Source organism: Aedes aegypti, chromosome 3 (genome assembly GCF_002204515.2).
Source record: "Aedes aegypti strain LVP_AGWG chromosome 3, AaegL5.0 Primary Assembly, whole genome shotgun sequence".
NCBI classification, from domain to species: Eukaryota; Metazoa; Arthropoda; class Insecta; order Diptera; family Culicidae; genus Aedes; species Aedes aegypti.
In genome coordinates this window covers 352,809,393-352,828,470 of record NC_035109.1, presented here as the reverse complement: position 1 = coordinate 352,828,470, position 19,078 = coordinate 352,809,393, and the positions used below count along the sequence as shown (strand labels likewise).

General features: G+C 38.8%; 1 protein-coding gene across 1 annotated transcript; it reads right to left on the bottom strand.

The window, feature by feature from the left end:
- Positions 1–14,004: 14,004 nt before the first annotated feature.
- On the bottom strand, positions 14,005–15,499 carry LOC5568264 (zinc finger protein 79). Its single transcript, XM_001657911.2, has 2 exons — positions 15,188–15,499; positions 14,005–15,128 (listed from the first exon to the last, which is right to left on the bottom strand). Exons 1-2 carry the CDS (start codon positions 15,359–15,361, stop codon positions 14,046–14,048), a joined length of 1,257 nt encoding a protein of 418 aa, XP_001657961.2. The 5' UTR covers positions 15,362–15,499; the 3' UTR covers positions 14,005–14,045.
- Positions 15,500–19,078: the final 3,579 nt, after the last annotated feature.

Below are 19,078 nucleotides of genomic sequence, written 5' to 3'. Positions count from 1 at the left end.
AGTTACTCATGAGATTCTTCCAGTAATTCCTCAAGGTGTTCTTCCAGAAGTTCCTCCTGAGATTCTTCTGAATTCCTCCTAAGATTCTTCCACGAGTTCCTCTGGGATTTTTCCAGGTCTTCCTATAAGAATTCATCCAGGAGTTCCTTCTGGGGCTCTACAGGGCGTTCCTTCTTGTATTCTTCCAGGAGTTTTTTCTGGGATTTTTCCAGGAGTTCCTTCAGGGATACTTCTAGAAGTTCCTCTAGGGATTCCTCCAGGAGGTCCTTTTGATATTCTACAAGGAGTTCCTCCTGGAGTTCTCCCAGTCTTCCTCCAGAGATTCTTCAAGACTTCTTCCAAGATTATTTTCGGAAATGCTTCCTGGAGTTCCTCCTGAAAGAATCCCAGAAGGTAATCTCGGAAGAATCTCTGGAGGAACTCATGGGTGAATCCCAGGAGGAACTCATGGAAAAGTCCCATGAGGAACCCAAGGGAAAGTCCCATGAGGAACTGCTGGAAGAACCCCAGGAGGAACTCCTGGAAGAATAGCAGGAGAAACTCCTGGAAGAATCGCAGGGGGAACTCTTGCAAAAACCCCAGAAAAAACTCCTGGAAGAATCTCAGGAGAAACTCCTGGAAGAATCCTAGGAGGAACTCCTGGAAGAGTCCCAGGAGAAACTCCTGAAAGAATCCCAGGAGGAACTTCTGGAAGAATCCCAGAAGGAACTCCAGGAAGAATACTAGAAGGAACTCAGAAGAACCCAGGAGGAAATCCTGGAAGAATACCAGGAGGAATTTCTGGAAGGATCTCAGGAAAAACTCCTGGAAGAATCCCAGGAAAAACTCCTGGAAGAATCCCAGAAAGAACTCATGGAAGAATTCCCGGAAAAGGATCTGGAAATATCCGAGAAGGAACTCCTGGAAGAATCCCAGGAGGAACTTCTGAAAGAATCCCAGAAGTACCTCCAGGAAGAATCCCTAGAGGAACTAATGAAAGAATCCCAGAAGAAATTCATGGAAGATTCCTATGAAGAACATCTGAAATAAAACCAGGAGAAACTCCTGGAAGAATCCGAGGAGAAACTCCTGGAAGAATCCCAGGAGTAATTCCTGAAAGAAACTCTACAGGAACTCCTAGAAGAAACCCAGAAGTTCCTGGAAGCATATCAGGAGAAACTCCTGGAATAATCCTAGGAGGAGTTCCTGGAAAAACCCCAAGAGGGACTCATGGAAGAATCTCAGGAGAAAATCCTGGAAGAATCCCAGGAGGAACTCCTGGAAGAATACCAAGAGAAATTTCTGGAAGAATCCCAGGAGGAACTCCCCGAAGGATCCCAAAAGAAACTCCCTGAAGAATCCCAGGAGGAACACCAGAAAGAATTCCCATAGGAGGACCTGGATAAATCACAGGAGGATCTCCAGGAAGAAACCCAGAAGGAGCCTCTGGAAGAATCCCAGGAGGAATTTCTAAAAGAATCCCAGGAGGAACTCCTGAAAGTATTCTAGGATGAACTCCTGGAAGAATTCCAAGAAGAACTCCAAAAAGAATCTTTAGAGGAACACCTTGAAGAACACCAAAAGGAATATCAGGAAGTATCCCAGGAGGAACTCAGCAGAATCCCAATGGAACTCCTGGAAGAATACTAAGAGGAATTTCTGGAAGAATCCCAGGAGTAATCCCCTGAAGAATCCCAGGAAAAACCCCTGGAAGAATCTCAGGAGGAACTCTTGGAAGAATTCACAAATGAGAACCTACAAAAATCCCAGGAGGAACTCCTGGAAGAAACCATGGAGGAACTACAGAAAAAATACCAGGAGGAAATCCTGGATGAATCCTAGGAAGAACTCCTAGAAGAAGAGGAACTCCTGGACGATTTCCACAAGGAACTCCTGGAAGAATCCCAGAAGGAATTCCTAGAAGAATACCAAGAGGAACTTCTGGAAGAATCCCAGAAGGAACTCTTGGTAGATGCCCATGAGGAACTCATTGAAGAATCCCAAGAGGATAGCATAGAAGAATCCCATGATAACCTACTGGACGAATCAGTGGAGGAGCTCCTGGAAGAAAACCAAGAGTAACTCCTGGAAGAATCCCTGGAGGAACTTCTGGAAAAATCCCTGGATGAACTCCTGGAAGAATTCCAGGAGGAAGTCCTGGAAGAATTCTAGGGGAAACTCCTGGGAGAGTCCCAGGAGGAACTCCTGAAAGAATTCCAGGAGAAACTCCCTGAATAACTCCTAGGATGAATTCCTAGAGGAGGACCTGCAAAAATCCCAGGAAGAACTCCTGGAAGAAACACAGGAGAAACATCTGAAAGAATCCCAGGAGAACATCTGAAAGACTAACAGGAGGAACTCCTGGAAGTACCCTAGGAGGAAATCCTTGAAGAATCACAGGAGGAATTCCAAAAAAAATACCAAGAGGAATTTCTGGATGCACCCCAGAAGTCACTCCTGGTAGAATCCCTGGAGGAATTTCTGAAAGAATCCCTGGAGGAACTCCTGGAAGAATACCCAGAGGAATTCCTGTAAGAATCCCAGATGGAACTCCTGGAAGAATCCCTCGAGGAACTCATGGAAGGATCTCAGGAGGAATTCCTGGAAGAATCTCAGGAGGAATTCCTGGAAGAATTCCCAGAGAAAGACCTGTTAAAATCCAAGGAGGAACTCCTGGAAGAAACCCAGGAGGAATCTATGGAAGAATCCCAGGAGGAACAACTAAAAGAATCTTAGGAGAAACTCCTGGAAATATCCTTGGAAGAAGTCCTGGAAAAATCCCTGGAGGAACTGCTAGAAGAAAATCCCAGAGGAAGTCCTGGAAAAGTTGCAGGAAGAACTCCTGGTAGAATCCAAGGAGGATCTCGCGGAAGAGTTTCAGTAAGAACCCTTGGAAGTATCCCAGGAGAAAGTCCTGGAAGAAGCCTTGAAGAATCTTAGGAGGAAGACTGGATGAACTCCATAAGGAACACCTGGATAAATATCAGGAGCAACTCCTGGAATAATCCCTGTAGGAACTCCAGGAAGAATCCCACGAGGAACTACGGAAGAATATCAGGAGGAACTCCTGAGAGAATTCCAGGAGGAACTCCTGGAAGAATTCCAGAAAGAACTCCTGGAAGAATCCTAGTAGGAACTACAGAATTACAGGAGGAAGTCCTGGAAAAATGCCAGGAGGAACTCCAGGAAGAATTCTAGGAGAAACTCTTGGAAGAAGCCTTGAAGAATCTCAGGAGGAACTCCTTGAAGAATCTCTGGAGGAACCCCTAGAAGAATCCTTGTAGGATCTCCTGGAAGAATCCCAGGAAGAACTCCTGGAAAAATTCCTGGAGAAACTTCCTGAAGAATACCAGGAGGAACTCCTGTATGAATTCCAAGAGGAGGACCTGGAATAATCTCTGGAGGAACTCCTGAAAGAAACCCAGGAGGAATCTCTGGAAGGATCCCAGTAGGAACTTCTGAAAGAATCCCGGGAGGAACTCCTGGATGAATCCCAGAAGGAACTCCCGGAAGAATTCAAAGAGGAACTCCTGGAAGAATCCTAGGAGGAATTCTTGGAAGAATACCAAGAGTAACTTCTGGGAGAATCCCAGAAGGAACTGCTGGAGAAACTTCTGGAAGAATCCCTGGAGGAATTCCTGGATAAACTCCTGGAAGAATCCCACGAGGAACTCCTAGGAGAATACCAAGAGGAACTCTTGGCCCATATTTTCTAAGGGCCCACATAGCCATTGCGGTAAACGCGCAGATATTCAATAAGACCATGCTGAGAGTCGTCGAGGAACTTTTGAAGAGATTTTTTTTAAAATTCCAGGAGGAACTCCTTGAAGAATCCTTGGAAGAACTCCTGGAATTATCCCAGGAGGAACTCCAGAAAGCATTCTAAGAGAAACCTGGAAGAAGCCTTGACGAATCTCTGGAGGAAGACTGGAAGAACTCCATGAGGAATTCCTGGAAAAATAAATGGAAGAACTGCTGGAAGAATGCCTGGAGGAACTTCTGGAAGGATTTCAGTAGGAACTCCTTGAAGAAAACCAAGAGGAACTCCTGGAAGAATCTCAGAAGAAACTCCTGGAAAAATCCCTGGAGGATCTTCTGGAAGTATCCCTGAAGGAACTCCAGGAAGAATTCTAGGAGGAACTCTTTGTAGAAACCTAAGATGAACTCCAGGAAGAATCCAAGGGGGAACTCCATGAAGCATTTCAGGAGAAACTCCTGGAAGAAGCCTTGAAGAATTTCAGGAGGAAGACTGGAAGAACTCCAGGTGGAACTTCTGGAAGATTAAATGGAGGAACTTCTGAGATTTTCCCTGGAGGGTCTCCTGGAAAAATCCCAAGAAGAAATCTTGGAAGTTTTCCTGGAGAAACTTGGAAGGATTCTCAGAGGAGGACCTGGCAAAATCCCAGGAGGAACTCCAAGAAGAAACCCAAAAGGAATCTCTGGAAGAATCCCAGGAGGAACTTCTGTAAGAATCCCAGGAGGAACCTCTGGAAGCGTCCTACTAAGAACTCCTGGAAGAATCCCAGGAGAAATCTCTAGAAAATACCTAGTGGAACTTCTGGAAGATTTCCAGAAGGAACTCCTGGAAGAATCCCAGAAGGAATTTCTGGAAGAATTTCAGAAGGAGCTCGTGGAAGAATCCCTGGAGGAATTTTTGGAAGAATCCCTGGAGGATCTCTTGGATGAATTCCCAGAGGAGGACTTGGAAAAATCTTAAGAGGAACTCCTGGAGGAAACATAAGAGGAACTCCTGGAAGAATCCCTTGAGGAACTCCTGGAAGAATCCCTGGAAAAACTCCTGGAAGAATCCCTGGAGGAACTTCTGAAAGAATCCCTGGAGGAACTCCTGGAAGAATTATAGGAGAAACTCCTTAAAGAATCCTAGGAGGAACTTCTGGAAGTATCCCATGAGGAACTCCTAGAAGAATACCAAGAGAAACTCTCGGAAGAATCCCACAAGGAACACTTGGAAGAATCCCAGTAGGAACTCCTGGAAAAGTTGCAGGAAGAACTCCTGGTAGAATCCAAGGAGGATTTTACGGAAGAGTTTCAGTAAGAACCCTTGGAAGTATCCCAGGAGAAAGTCCTGGAAGAAGCCTTGAAGAATCTTAGGAGGAAGACTGGATGAACTCCATAAGGAACACCTGGATAAATATCAGGAGCAACTCCTGGAATAATCCCTGGAGGAACTCCAGGAAGAATCCCACGAGGAACTACGGAAGAATATCAGGAGGAACTCCTGAGAGAATTCCAGGAGGAACTCCTGGAAGAATTCCAGAAAGAACTCCTGGAAGAATCCTAGTAGGAACTACAGAATTACAGGAGGAAGTCCTGGAAGAATGCCAGGAGGAACTCCAGGAAGAATTCTAGGAGAAACTCTTGGAAGAAGCCTTGAAGAATCTCAGGAGGAACTCCTTGAAGAATCTCTGGAGGAACCCCTAGAAGAATCCCTGTAGGATCTCCTGGAAGAATCCCAGGAAGAACTCCTGGAAAAATTCCTGGAGAAACTTCCTGAAGAATACCAGGAGGAACTCCTGTATGAATTCCAAGAGGAGGACCTGGAATAATCTCTGGAGGAACTCCTGAAAGAAACCCAGGAGGAATCTCTGGAAGGATCCCAGTAGGAACTTCTGAAAGAATCCCGGGAGGAACTCCTGGAAGAATCCCAGAAGAAACTCCCGGAAGAATTCAAAGAGGAACTCCTGGAAGAATCCTAGGAGGAATTCTTGGAAGAATACCAAGAGGAACTTCTGGGAGAATCCCAGAAGGAACTGCTGGAGAAACTTCTGGAAGAATCCCTGGAGGAATTCCTGGATAAACTCCTGGAAGAATCCCACGAGGAACTCCTAGGAGAATACCAAGAGGAACTCTTGGCCCATATTTTCTAAGGGCCCACATAGCCATTGCGGTAAACGCGCAGATATTCAATAAGACCATGCTGAGAGTCGTCGAGGAACTTTTGAAGAGATTTTTTTTGCGATTCTTCAGGGCATAGAGTATCTTCGTACCCACCACATGGTATAAACGTGTAAAAATGGCAAAGAAAACTCTCAGTTATTAACGGTGGAAATGCTCATAAGAACACTTGAGTTGAACACTTGAAGTTGAGAAGCAGGCGTTGTCCCAATTGGGACATAATGCCAGAGAAAGGAAGCAAATTTGCTACCCTTAAAATACCTATTCTAAAAAAATCAAACACTTCTTATGAATATTGAAATGAATCTCATACAGTTTCATGGCATGGTGAAGTTTATTTTTCGAACTCATGCGTACCCTTCCGCCAACCGTGTTGCACCGCAGCACGACTGCAAGTGCAAGGATATGAAGTCAGCAAGGAATTTTAAATCACACGCATCGTCATACGCTCGCATCTCACACCAGCCGAGAACTTTATTGTTGCGCATAGAACTAATTCTCCGCTGTGCGCATTTTAGAAACAAACTTCCGCACCAATGTTTTCCCTCAGCAGAGATACGGAACACAATTTGAGGATGCGATTACCCTCTTACTACAACAATACCAGCGTTCGTTCTCACGCCAGAAATCTTATGTCATTTTTCTTTTTGTGAGCTTTGTCGGTGATGAAAATGTAAATAAACCAACGTCAGGCTAATTTTTGTTCAGTCGAACCTGAATCGGGTTGTAGCTGGAACTATGATTCTGGATGGGTTTCACCAGTCCAACGAAGATTCAAAAACGAATTCAACATTCGACGCTGCGAGAGAAAGAGCGAAAAGGAAGGGCTGCCAAAGGCACAATTTAATGAAATCATGGCGATGATTTGAGCTGTTCGATGAGTTTTATGCATGATTTTGACCTATCGATTGTGGTCAAACGGTAAGTCAACCAATGTTGGTATCCAAGGAAGTTTGGTAGAAAACAGTATGATCAATGTTTTCTAGAAGAACACTTTTTGTTAAAACGATATTGCCATACATTAAACTAGCAAAATACCTTGAAAAAGCGTATTTTTTCGGGTATGCGCTTCAAAGATGTCAAAATTAATGTACTTAAAACATTTTATACAACTTGTACGTCCAAGAGGCTTTGAAGCATAAAGGTTTAGGCTTACCATTCATGAGCTCAGATTATTTTTTTGATAAGTGGTTAGTGAGATAACGACAATCAAAATTGAGCCAGTTTAAAAACATCGAATATTGAATAAATCCCTTAGCAGTGATTTCCGACCCTATGCTCCATGGACACTTTTTCATGTCTCAAGGTCCTCTATCTACCCTAAAAATATGCACAACCAGGAAGCAAACACCCTGTATATATATATATATATATATATATATATATATATATATATATATATGTATATATATATATATATATATATATATATATATATATATCAGAGGCGTCGCGTGGCCTTATTATCAACCTGTGCACTTATAATTTATGTTGAATTCTTTTTTAACCTAGGTTGGAACTGACGCAACCTGTTCTGAACCACAGTTTCAACCCCAACCCGATTCAAGTTCGGCCGAACTACAATTTGCTTGACGTTGGATTATTTATGTGCTGATAACCGACCCAGTTCCTAAAAACGAAAACAACATAAGTGTCATTTTATCTATGTAATTATTAGGTACACCGTGGATTCAAACCATTTTTTTCTAAGGTAATAAAATGTATAATCAATCTTTACTAACCTTCGTTTTCAAATATATTTGTTTTTAGTCTTTCAGTTGATTAAAAACATACATGATTGCAGATGCTAATCGGGTTGTTTAGTTTTATTTACTCACTTTTTCATTTCTAACGATTAGTCATCATTATGGGGAAATTGTAAAATTACATATGAAAATAATTCAAATTATGCGGGTCATCAGTTTCGATTTATAAAGCACTGGATCCTAACTAATATTGCAATATAGAGTTAGTGATCATAACCCACATATTTTTACATAGAATTAATACAAGATCGTTCGCTTCGTGTACTTGGTGCACGCATCAAGAAAATTGCTCGCTTTTAAACCACACCACTAGCGTTATACTGACGATGACGGTACGGAGGGCACGACCGCTTTTGAATTCATTTTCTGATTGTCTTCCGATTGACCATCACAAGTACCACCGCGCTAATACTGTATGCTGGAAGCGAGGTTCTTAACCAGTATTGTACAAAAATACGCGCGGGCCCTGGGTCTCAAACTTACAGAAACTTCTTACCGTCAGCCGTCTAAAAAATCACGCCAGTACTCCACACCACAAGCGTGGTGATGTTGAAAGAGCGAAGGAAAAAAGAGAGCAAGCAAAATGGATCTCTCTCGTGGATTGATTTGTCTCTTGTCTTCCCACCGCACGCTCGCACAGATTGATGTGGCAAGACTGTGCACCGGCCAGAGTCGACGCTTTGGCTACTTACACACTGGCATTTGTAGTGCAAAAAACATTCTACCACATATACAGAATTGTGTGTACGACGAAAGGCAACGCGTCTCCCGATGAGAGTGCACACGTTGGGTTTCATCGTCACAGCAGCAACGTGTAGCGTGGAACAAAGTGTTGCGTAGCATGCATCGCACTGAGCGCGTAGGGAAAATTAGGGCACAGATCTCGCGCCGCACCAAACAGCTTTTGCATTTAATTTGAATACCAAAAATATAACAACAAATATTTTGAAAGGTGTAAATTGCGATGATCAATGATAAAGATAATTGAAATAGGCTAAATTTTTTTGAGAGAATTGAAGAACCGTACTTCAATAATAGTAGAAATTGTAGGTTGTTATGATGAACGATTTGCCACCTGTGCAGTGCACATGTTGCACATGTGGACGCGACGCCTCTGATATATATATATATATATATATATATATATATATATATATATATATATATATATATATATATATATATATATATATATATATATATATATATATATATATATATATATATATATATATATATATATATATATATATATATATATATATATATATATATATATATATATATATATATATATATATATATATATATATATATATATATATATATATATATATATATATATATATATATATATATATATATAAAAATAAAAATGGAGTGATGTTTGTATGTCACGAAATGGCTCGAGAACGAATCAACGGATTGACGCAAGTTTTTCACTGTTGCCCTCCACAAGGGATGCGACGTGTTCGTGCGAAGAAAAAAATCAGGAAAGTCTCCGGAATAATGGGGAAAACGGGAGAAGGCTATGGTATCATTTTGTATAGGGGATTTCTTGACGTTTTCCAACAGCCTATTTGATGGCAAGACAAAGTTTGCCGGGACCACTAGTAAATAAATAAAAAAAGTAATAGAGGGATTCCACGGAGGCATGCAAGTCGATTCTGATCGACCATTTCAAAAATATCTGAAACTTTGCACAGTTTTTCAGTTCTATCTAAATCGTCATTTTCCGATATCAAATCTTCAAGTTGAGTCACGACTAACTTTTCAAAAGGGTGTATGTGAAAATGGTTCAAAAATATTCAAAAAGCTGCACAGCAAAAACGGTTCGTTCGATTGTTAGACAACTAAAGAAACAAAGTTAGACAACTAAATAAAGATTCCAAAAAAAATACACACAGTAAAAAATTTTTTTTTTTTTGCATTAAAAACATCATTTTTGTCACAAAAACTCAAATATCTCTAAACCCTATCGGAATACCAACGTAATTTTTTGAGGGAAAACGGTCCATTATATTAGCTATCTACCATAAAAATTTGGTGATGGTAAGCCAATAAACAAAAAAGTTATGACATTTCAAATATTGCACAAATTTGACACTTAGTGAAAAAAAATTTTTTTTTTTCATAGTTAATTTTTTTTTTAGGACCGCAGTTTGTTGCTGAATTTTTTGTTAAGGGTACCACATGAGGTTAACAAGTTGTTTTCATGATATTTTATTTAATTATTCATAACTATTATAGCATCTATTAGAAAGTTAGACGCGATCCAGTGTTGTGATCTAAAGTCTTGATAGTGTCATATTTTTTATTGTACGTAACTGAAGAATAATTCTCTAGTGTTGAAACCTTTTGATAAAAGAAACCTATAAGAAATCTAATATTGAAGACAAAAGCTACAAAAAAAGTTTTCTATACAGGTATACGACTAGTTTACCTGCAAAAAGTTTACCTCGTAGAGAACAAGGCGGGTCTATACCCAGGTGATCTAGTATACGTAAAGCAGGTCGGTTTTCTCGGCGCTGGTTTTCTCCACAAAGTTAAAATCTGATTACACCTGGGTATAGACCCGCCTTGGTAGAGAATAGACTTTGTTAATCATATTTGGGAGAAAGCGAGTAACTTCAACAACATCAAAAACATGATAGGTACATACCATGAACATACTCACGAAAAAGCTAAAAATATACTACCACTATGGTTATAAAAGATTTAATTGTAAAATTTTTCTTCAGTCAAGCAAACGACACCAAACTAGTCAGTAAAAACTTAAAAGTGATTTTGTTTATTAAAATCTAACGAGCAACATGAGTAGTCGCTTTCTCAACTGTTGCAGGCCGTTTGCAAAAAAAAAAGTGTTCGAAAGAGCTACGAAATCTCACCGAAAGCACCATAGAGAAACTGAAAGCGGCTGGTTATGCTCCAATGTCTACATTGAATACAAATTTACGCATTTGTACGTCCTGCCGTTTAAACGTTGACAAACGGGCAATCTGTACATCATCGGTGGATCAGGTTGCAGGAAGTTCGAAAACAACAACAACTGAGGAATTACTAGATGCACCGACAACAACTGAGGAGTTACCAGAAGTACCAAGTGCAGATAGTCTTGCCACGGTACCATCAGCGACATCTGTTTCAACAAATCAATCAGAAGATGAGTGCATCCAGAAGGTCAACATCGAACGCTTCAACGAAGGGATAGCTGGAATAAAAGTGATTCCGATTAAATGGACGAAGATGGGTTACGTCAATTATCCCGAGAAAAAATACCGTGAAATCAACGAAGCTGTACGAAAAAACCTCTTCAAATTAGGACCTGAGGATGTGGAAAATACAGACTACGATGAGGTAATTATGAATATGAAGGAAAGGTTCTCGAATCTAGCCACGACAAGGAAAGAAAAATTATTGATTTTGTCGATGCTGCCAAGCTCGTGGTCTATTCAAGACGCCATTGATGAGTTCAAAACCAATAGAAATACAGCAAAAGGGGCAAAACAATTCAAAAATAACTGTCTTGCAACCAAAAATGCTAGGTCGAGTACTTCATTAACAGATGAGACAAAAGAAAAAATAATTCAATATTTTGAAGACGATGAAGTAAGCAGAGCTATGCCTGGCCAAAAAGATTATGTATCTGTAAAAAAAGATGGAAAGCGTCAAGCAATCCAAAAACGATTAATGATGACTATTTTGAAAGAAGCGTATACACGCTTCAAGGAAATTAACGAAAATATTAAGGTAGGTTTTTCCTCATTTGCAAGCCTTCGTCCAAGGCAATGCAAGCTTCTATCCAATTCAGGAACACATAATGTTTGTGTGTGCACAATACACGAAAATATTAACCTAATCTTACATAGTTTGAAAAGAATCAGTCCTTTGATAGGATATTAAAATGTTAACTGGTAGTCTTTTGTGTGAAAATACAACATCAAATTGCTATCTACGATCTTGTTCGGATTGTCCAGATTCTTCATCATTGTAAAATACTTTATTCGCTGAGTTTGAAGAAAATTATATTGATCAGTTATCATTTGAGCAATGGGTGACCACGGATAGGTGTGACCTAGAAACTATTGTAAAACCTGTAGATGGGTTTGTGTCATTTTTTTGCTTGAAATTAGAAAGTTTAATTCCTCACGACTTTATTTAACAGAGCAATCCCGCTTTTTAAAAAATACGAAAAATACATTACAAGATGGTGAATTTTTAGTCATTTGTGATTTTTCTGAAAACTATAGCTTTGTATTGCAAGATGAAGTGCAGTCCCATCACTGGAACGTACAACAAGCTACAATTCATCCATTCGTTATTTATTTCAATGGAAGTACGCAAATTGAACATTTTAGTTTTATTGTAATTTCCGGAGATTTAAGACACGACTCAGTATCTGTAAATTTGATCATTGCCAAAATGATTAACTTTTTACGCGTTGATAAGGATAAAGAAATCAGAAAGATATATTTCATGTCTGATGGAGCAGCATCGCAGTACAAAAACCGTAAGAATTTTTCGAGCCTATGTCAATTTAAATCAAAGTACGGAATTGATGCAGAATGGCATTTCTTTGCTACGTCACATGGCAAAGGTCCTTGTGATGCTATTGGAGGAACCATAAAGCGCATGGCCACAAGAGCAAGTTTAGCCAAAGAACGTGAGCATCCAATTAAAACTGCAAAAGAACTATTTGATCGGGCGAATCGCAGAAAAGAAGAAGATTTAACAAAATTATCATTTTGTTTTACTACTACTGAAGAGTACGAATTAACGGCATCAGAGCTCAGCGAGCAATATAATAACGCGAAAACGATCCAAGGAACCCAAAAATTTAACTGTTTCATTCCATAATGATGCGAAAGTGTTCGATATTGTAAAACAATTGAATAACAATAAATAAATAAATAAGTATTAATAAAATGTTTTCATGATCTCATAACGCATACCCAAATCCAAAACTTTTAAAGTTTATATATAACATTTAGAAACTCATCGATCATACTCTAAAAAAAATATCCTGGTAAAAAAAAAATATTTTCGTGTAATCTGTTAATTCATTTTAATTTATACATATATACATATACATATAATATTTATACATATACATAATATTTATACATATAATATACATAATACTAATGAATACATGAAAACGACTTGTTTAATTCACGCAAGGCCCTTAACAATAAAATCAGCAACAAACTGCCGTTCCCGTAATAATTTACACCGAAAAAAAAAATTTTTTTCTACTAAATGTGAAAATTGTGACATGTTTGAAATGTCATAACTTTTTTGTTTATTGGTTTACCATCACCAAATTTTTATGGTAGATAGCTAATATAATGGACCGTTTTCCCTCAAAAAATTACGTTGGTATTCCGATAGGGTTTTGAGATATTTGAGTTTTTGTGTCAAAAATTATGTTTTTTAATGCAAAAAAAAAATTTTTTTACTGTGTGTATTTTTTTTGGAATCTTTATTTAGTTGTCTAACTTTGTTTCTTTAGTTGTCTAACAATCGAACGAACCGTTTTTGCTGTGCAGCTTTTTGAATATTTTTGAACCATTTTCACATACACCCTTTTGAAAAGTTAGTCGTGACTCAACTTGAAGATTTGATATCGGAAAATGACGATTTAGATGGAACTGGAAAACTGTGCAAAGTTTCAGCTCAATAAAAAAAAATGAATTAAAAAATTTACCAAATTTTGGTGCTGTTGCTTGGAATCACTCTAATAAAAAAATGTGAGAAGTGAAAATGTATGCAGAATGAAGGGACCGAAAAAATCATCTGCATAGGGAGAGATATCGATATGTAGAACATTGAGATGTGGAGAGTCGACTGTACTCCTTATAGGTTGTAAGAATATCCGTAATATGTTTTTAATACAAAAATAAAAGATTACTAACCTCGTACCTCATTGACTACAGTGCAGCATCACGCCTTTGGGCGTATTGTAGGATTCAATCTTCATCGATCTTGGGCGACACTTTTTCAATTTCAAAACGTTCCCAGATCCGACTTCTGTGCATGCAGTTAGTAAATCTGTGACCTTCCACTTCCATGAGGTCGTTGATTTCTATCATTGTTCATGTTAAATATTTTCACAATCTTTTCTTCCGATATTCGCACTAAGTGACCAGCCCACTGAAAACTGCCATATTTTGCTTCATAAATACTTTTTTCTGAGTACATCTATATTGTGTATAACTCGTGATCAATGCATCCGCGTCACATATCACTTCCTTATTTCCTACATAGCATTTTTCACAACACTTCACTGGAAAACCTTTCCACAAACCATAAAAGGATTGTCATCCAAAAAACGACAACCATGTCAATTTGAATAGCTTTCTATTATCAATAATACAGAGCCACCTAATCCTTGGTTTCACTCGTAATGCCAGCTTTCACATCGTGAGTCTTGAGATGTGCCCTCAGGGCGTATTTATTCTGGAACGACTTATTACAATGCTGGCACACGTCGTCTCGCGGATTCTTCCAATGGGTATTGGTTTTCTGATGCTGCTTCAAATTGGACGATGTGGCAAATCGCTTCCCACAGCCATCCAGATCGCACACATACGGACGCTCTCCCGTGTGGACCCTTTCGTGCTTCACTAAGGCCCACCGGAATAGAAACCCTTTGGAACACACCGAACAAACGAAGTCTTTTTCTGCGGCGTGCGAAAGCATATGGGCGTTGAGGGTCTTTCTCAGTACGAACGCTTTGCCGCAGATTTCGCAGGAATACTTTCGCTCGCCTATGTGAACGGATTCGACGTGCGATCGGAGTTTGGCGTTGGTATAGAACTTCTTTTCGCACCTGTCGCACGCAAAAGGTCGAACCTTGGTATGCGTCCTCATGTGGACCTTCATGGCCGTGGAAGTCGTTCCACAGATTGGACACATCCTGGGACTCTTAACGTATGGTTCTTTTATACTTTTCTCAGCTGATATTTCTTCTTCGGGGGTTTCCTGTCGAGTCGGCGTCGCCTCGGAAACCACCGAAATTTGTTCCTCTTCTTCCACGATATACTCCTCATCCACGTAAACCTCTTCCTGATGAGATTCCGCCTCGCCTTCATCCAGAACCACCCATTCCATATCCGTATATTCCGGCTCAGTTTTCGCATCAGCGTTTTCACTTTGTGGCGGCGATTCTGGCTGTTCAGGTGAACTCGGTTTTACATCTTCAACCACTTCCGGTTCTTCTTGCTGTGACTCGACCAGTTCCTCGTATGCCACTTCCAGGACAGGTTCTTCGATTTCGTAGTCTTCTTTAACCACCATTGCAACTGGATCATCGTCAAATTTGGCATTGGGAAACTCTTTCAGCAACCGGGCCTGATCCAGCAGTTGGACGGACTTCTTAACCGTTTCCTGGAAATGTTGAATGGAATGCAGCAAATCTCGACAGCTGTCGCAAATTCGATTCGGGTACGGATCATTCTGCGCAATCTAGAAGTAAGAATATTTGTTCGTAAGCCAATATGACCCTTCATACCATTTGAGCAAACCTGAATCCCCAGCGTAGTGAGAACACCCCGGATAGTAGCGTTGATTGTGATGATGTCCATTTTTCCGGCCATTCTATCGAAGAGGGGCGCCAAATTGGCCGCATTCATATTCAAACAAAACCGGCACACTTTCGAATAGTTCTCCACCAGTGTTTTCACTTGGGATATGGACATTGTTTTCACACGATCATAAACTTCGTTGAAAATAGTTACCAATCGGCAGGATTTTAAAATCTCACGATCTCACGAAATTGAATTTTAGTTGTAAATCACTGTAGCTGTGATGTTAAAGTCACCAAAATAGCTTTGGTGAGCGAATTTGACGGATAGCGCCGACAATTTTTGTCGCATAGGATTCATCGAATGTAGCGCGGTTGTTGCACCATGGCCAGATTCATTTCCCGAGCGCGTGCACGGAAAGAAATAACAATTGTGATTTAAAAAAAAAACAGTAGCGGAAAATCAACTGATGATCATTGTCGTTCTACTATTATCAAACATTTTAATAAAAATAAAATGCTTTTAGAAGTGCGCAGCAATGCTAAATCGGTCTGATGTATTCTGCGCAGTTCATATGTATTTTCCACACGTTCTTCTCTAATTGTTTTTAATCCACTTCGATACCGTCAATCCGCCCCCAAACTGGATGGCGTACACTCAGCTTAAGGTGATTATAAAACGAAGCCAAACAAGGGCACAAGACTGGAGAATCTGACAACAGTTTGCGTTGAAAACCAATCAATCTGCTTGCTTGCTGGTGGTGACTAATGGGATAAATTTTCAACGGTGAGAGCTGTTTGGTTCTCAAGTCTTGTGCTTTTGAAAATTTGAGGTGTGGCTCTATAATCACCTTAACGCAATTTATAATTAAGTATTGAGTTGTAAATATTAGTAAATATTAGTTGTGTTGCTAGAGGACATCTTGAAAATTCACTGAGATTCTTTCAGAAACCCTTCTGAAATTATTATATGTAGTTATTTCTTTGATCGCTCTGATTTTTCCAATAACCTCCTTGGGACTTCCTATTGGACTATCCCAGAAACCCATCTTAAGTTATTATGGAAATCCTTTCAGGATTCTGCTGTAAAATTCTGGAATTCTGCCGTAAAATTCTGAAATTCTGCCGAAAATGATTTAATGATTGCTTTCCAGTGTAATGGAATCTATTTAAAAAATCTGGGTTCGGGGATTCTCACAAAATTTCTAGGGATTTCTTCTGGAAATCCAATCGAAATTATTATTTAAATTCTGATATTTTCCTCGTAATTCTTCAGTATTTCTTCCGTGAAACTCTTTGAAAGTTCTTCAAAATCCCTTTGAGATTCTTTCCGAAAAATGTCTTAGATTATACCTATTCTTCTAGAATACTCTCGGAAAGACGCCTGAGACTATAATCAAATAAATCTATTATTTCACTTCACTTTCTTCCGTGCAAATTCTTGGGATTCTTTCGGAAATTCCTCTGGAATTCTTTTGTAAATCCCAATGGAATTCTCCCAGAAATCCCTGTGGAATACTTCCGAAAATCCTGCTAAGGATCTTCCAGATGACGGGGATTTTTTTAAATCTTTATTTATGGAAATCATCAGAAAATTCCTCTGTAATTGTTTGTAAATCCTCCTTATATTCTTACAGAAATCCTTCTTATATTCTTACAGATTTATTGCTATTGATTTTATTGTTTCTGCCTGAGATAATTTTGTATATCCAGAATTATTCCGAAAATTCCTTCGTGATTCTTTAGAATTTTTTTCTAAGATTTTTTGAGAAAAAAAAACAACTCTGTGATTCTTCTGGAAATTCATAAGGAAGTGTTTTTGATTTTTTTTCGTGATTTATCATTGATTTTCCTTGAAAATTTTCTTAAATCCTTGGCAGAATTTTCTGAAAATCCCTCTTGACTTCAAATGGAAATCCTCCAAGAAAACTACCGGACAGTCACTGGGACTTTAAAAAAATACCTATGAGATTATTTGATTACTGATTTCTTTTTCTGAGCATCTTTTGAAAGTGACTTTTAAATGGTTCTGGAAATTCCATTTGAAATTATTCCGTAAATCTTTCTGGAGCTCTTCTGGACATCGTAATTATTCTGGAAAATATTCATGAAATCGTCTGGATGTCTGTGACTTTTCCTTGCGAAATAACTTCTGGGATTCTTTTGGATATCACTGTAAAAAAACATTCAAAATCCATTCGAAATTCTCCTGAGATTGTTTCAGGAATGTAGAATCCTTAAAATAATTCCTTTAGAATTCTCCCTGATAATATTTTAGTGATTTCTCTGTGGTTCTTCTGTAAATCGACCTGGGATTCTTCCGGAAATCCTCCTTTAATTCCAAAGCAATTTCCAGAAGAATTTTCAGAAGGATATTTTTAAGAATCCTGTATATTTTTCCCTAAGAATCTCAATGTATTTAAACAAAATACCAGGACAATTTACGGTTGAATCCCACAAAAACTTCCGGTGGAATTCTTGAATGCTTATCATTCAAGCAGAATTCCAGTCGTATTTCCGGATGAATTACGGCAGGTTTTACGGAAGAATCCCAGCAGAATTTCTTGAAAAATTCCAGTAAAATTTCTGGAAGAATCTTTGAAAGATGTTTTGAAGTCCTCCAGCAGGATAACAGAAAGAAATCTGGGGGTATTGTAGAAGAATTTCCGAAAGAATCCTAGAGAGATAGTCGAAATAATAACAGTTTTCTTGAAAAATTCAGGAAACTCCCAGAGTCTAGAGGTAATTCGGGAAGAATTTCTGTAAGAATCCTTAACAGAAGGATTTGAAGGATCCTCAGAAAGATTTTCGAAAGTATCCCAGAAGGCTTCCCGAAAGAATGCTAGAAAGATATCTGGAAGATTTCCTACAGGATTTTTGGAAGAGTCCCAGACAAATTTCAAGAATATGGACGTAAAAATCTCAGTGGCATTTCTAGAATAATTTCAGAAAGATTTTCGGAAGCATCCTTGAAAGTATTCTAAAGGGATTCCGAAAGCATCTCAGGTGATTTCCGGAAGAATACCAGAGGTATTCTCATAATAATCCCAGAAGTATTTCCGGAAAAAGGCCAGAGTTATTTTCGGAGGAATTCTCGACGAATTTGTAGTAGAGTCGTAGTACATTTTTTGGCAAAATCCTCTAAAAATATCCAGAAGAATTGCATCAGGATTTTTGTTAGAATCTTCCATTGAATTTCCGAAAGAATCTTCGAGAATTTCGATTCGAATTTGATTTCCAGGATTTCAAAAGTAATCCTTAAGGAGATAAACGCAAACTCACATACAGATTTATGCAAATATTCCAATAAGATGTCCAGAAGAATCACAAAGGATATCCGAAAGAATCTCAGATATAGTACCGGAATGCTAACGATGTTTTTTAGATGAGTTCAAAAGCGATATCTGTAAGTATTCTGTGATTTCCAGAAGAACTTAGAGAAAAATCAGAAATAATCTTTAGATTTCCAGAACAATCCCAGAGAGGTTTTGAAGGATTCATAAGTGATTTAAGGAAGAATCCCAGGAGGGAAATTCCATAGAATTCTGGAGTAATTTCTGGACCAATGTATTTTTATATGCTGTATCAATATTTACAAGTAATTATAATAAACAAGTATTTATGGAACAATAACAATTTTAATTTATCGCCATAATTGAACGACAATTTTAATTAGAATGTGCATCCTCCACATCATCCCTCTCAGAAGGATTATGATTCTAAATATTTTTTTTGCGGTGATTCAGAATTGTAATCACATATTAGTTTAATTGTATGTGGTGTCATTCAATATTTAAAATAATATATTCGTTAAGCCGAACATATTGATCTTTCGACATGAACCAACGAGCATTGCTTGAAATAATGAGATTTTTTCGATTACTTTGATTAC

Excerpts from the sequence above, each read along its gene's own strand:
- LOC5568264 (XM_001657911.2), bottom strand. The coding sequence starts at position 15,361 with ATGTCCATATCCCAAGTGAAAACACTGGTGGAGAACTATTCGAAAGTG. Across the intron at positions 15,129-15,187 it reads TCACTACGCTGGGGATTCAG|ATTGCGCAGAATGATCCGTA; the intron begins GTTTGCTCAAAT and ends TCTTACTTCTAG.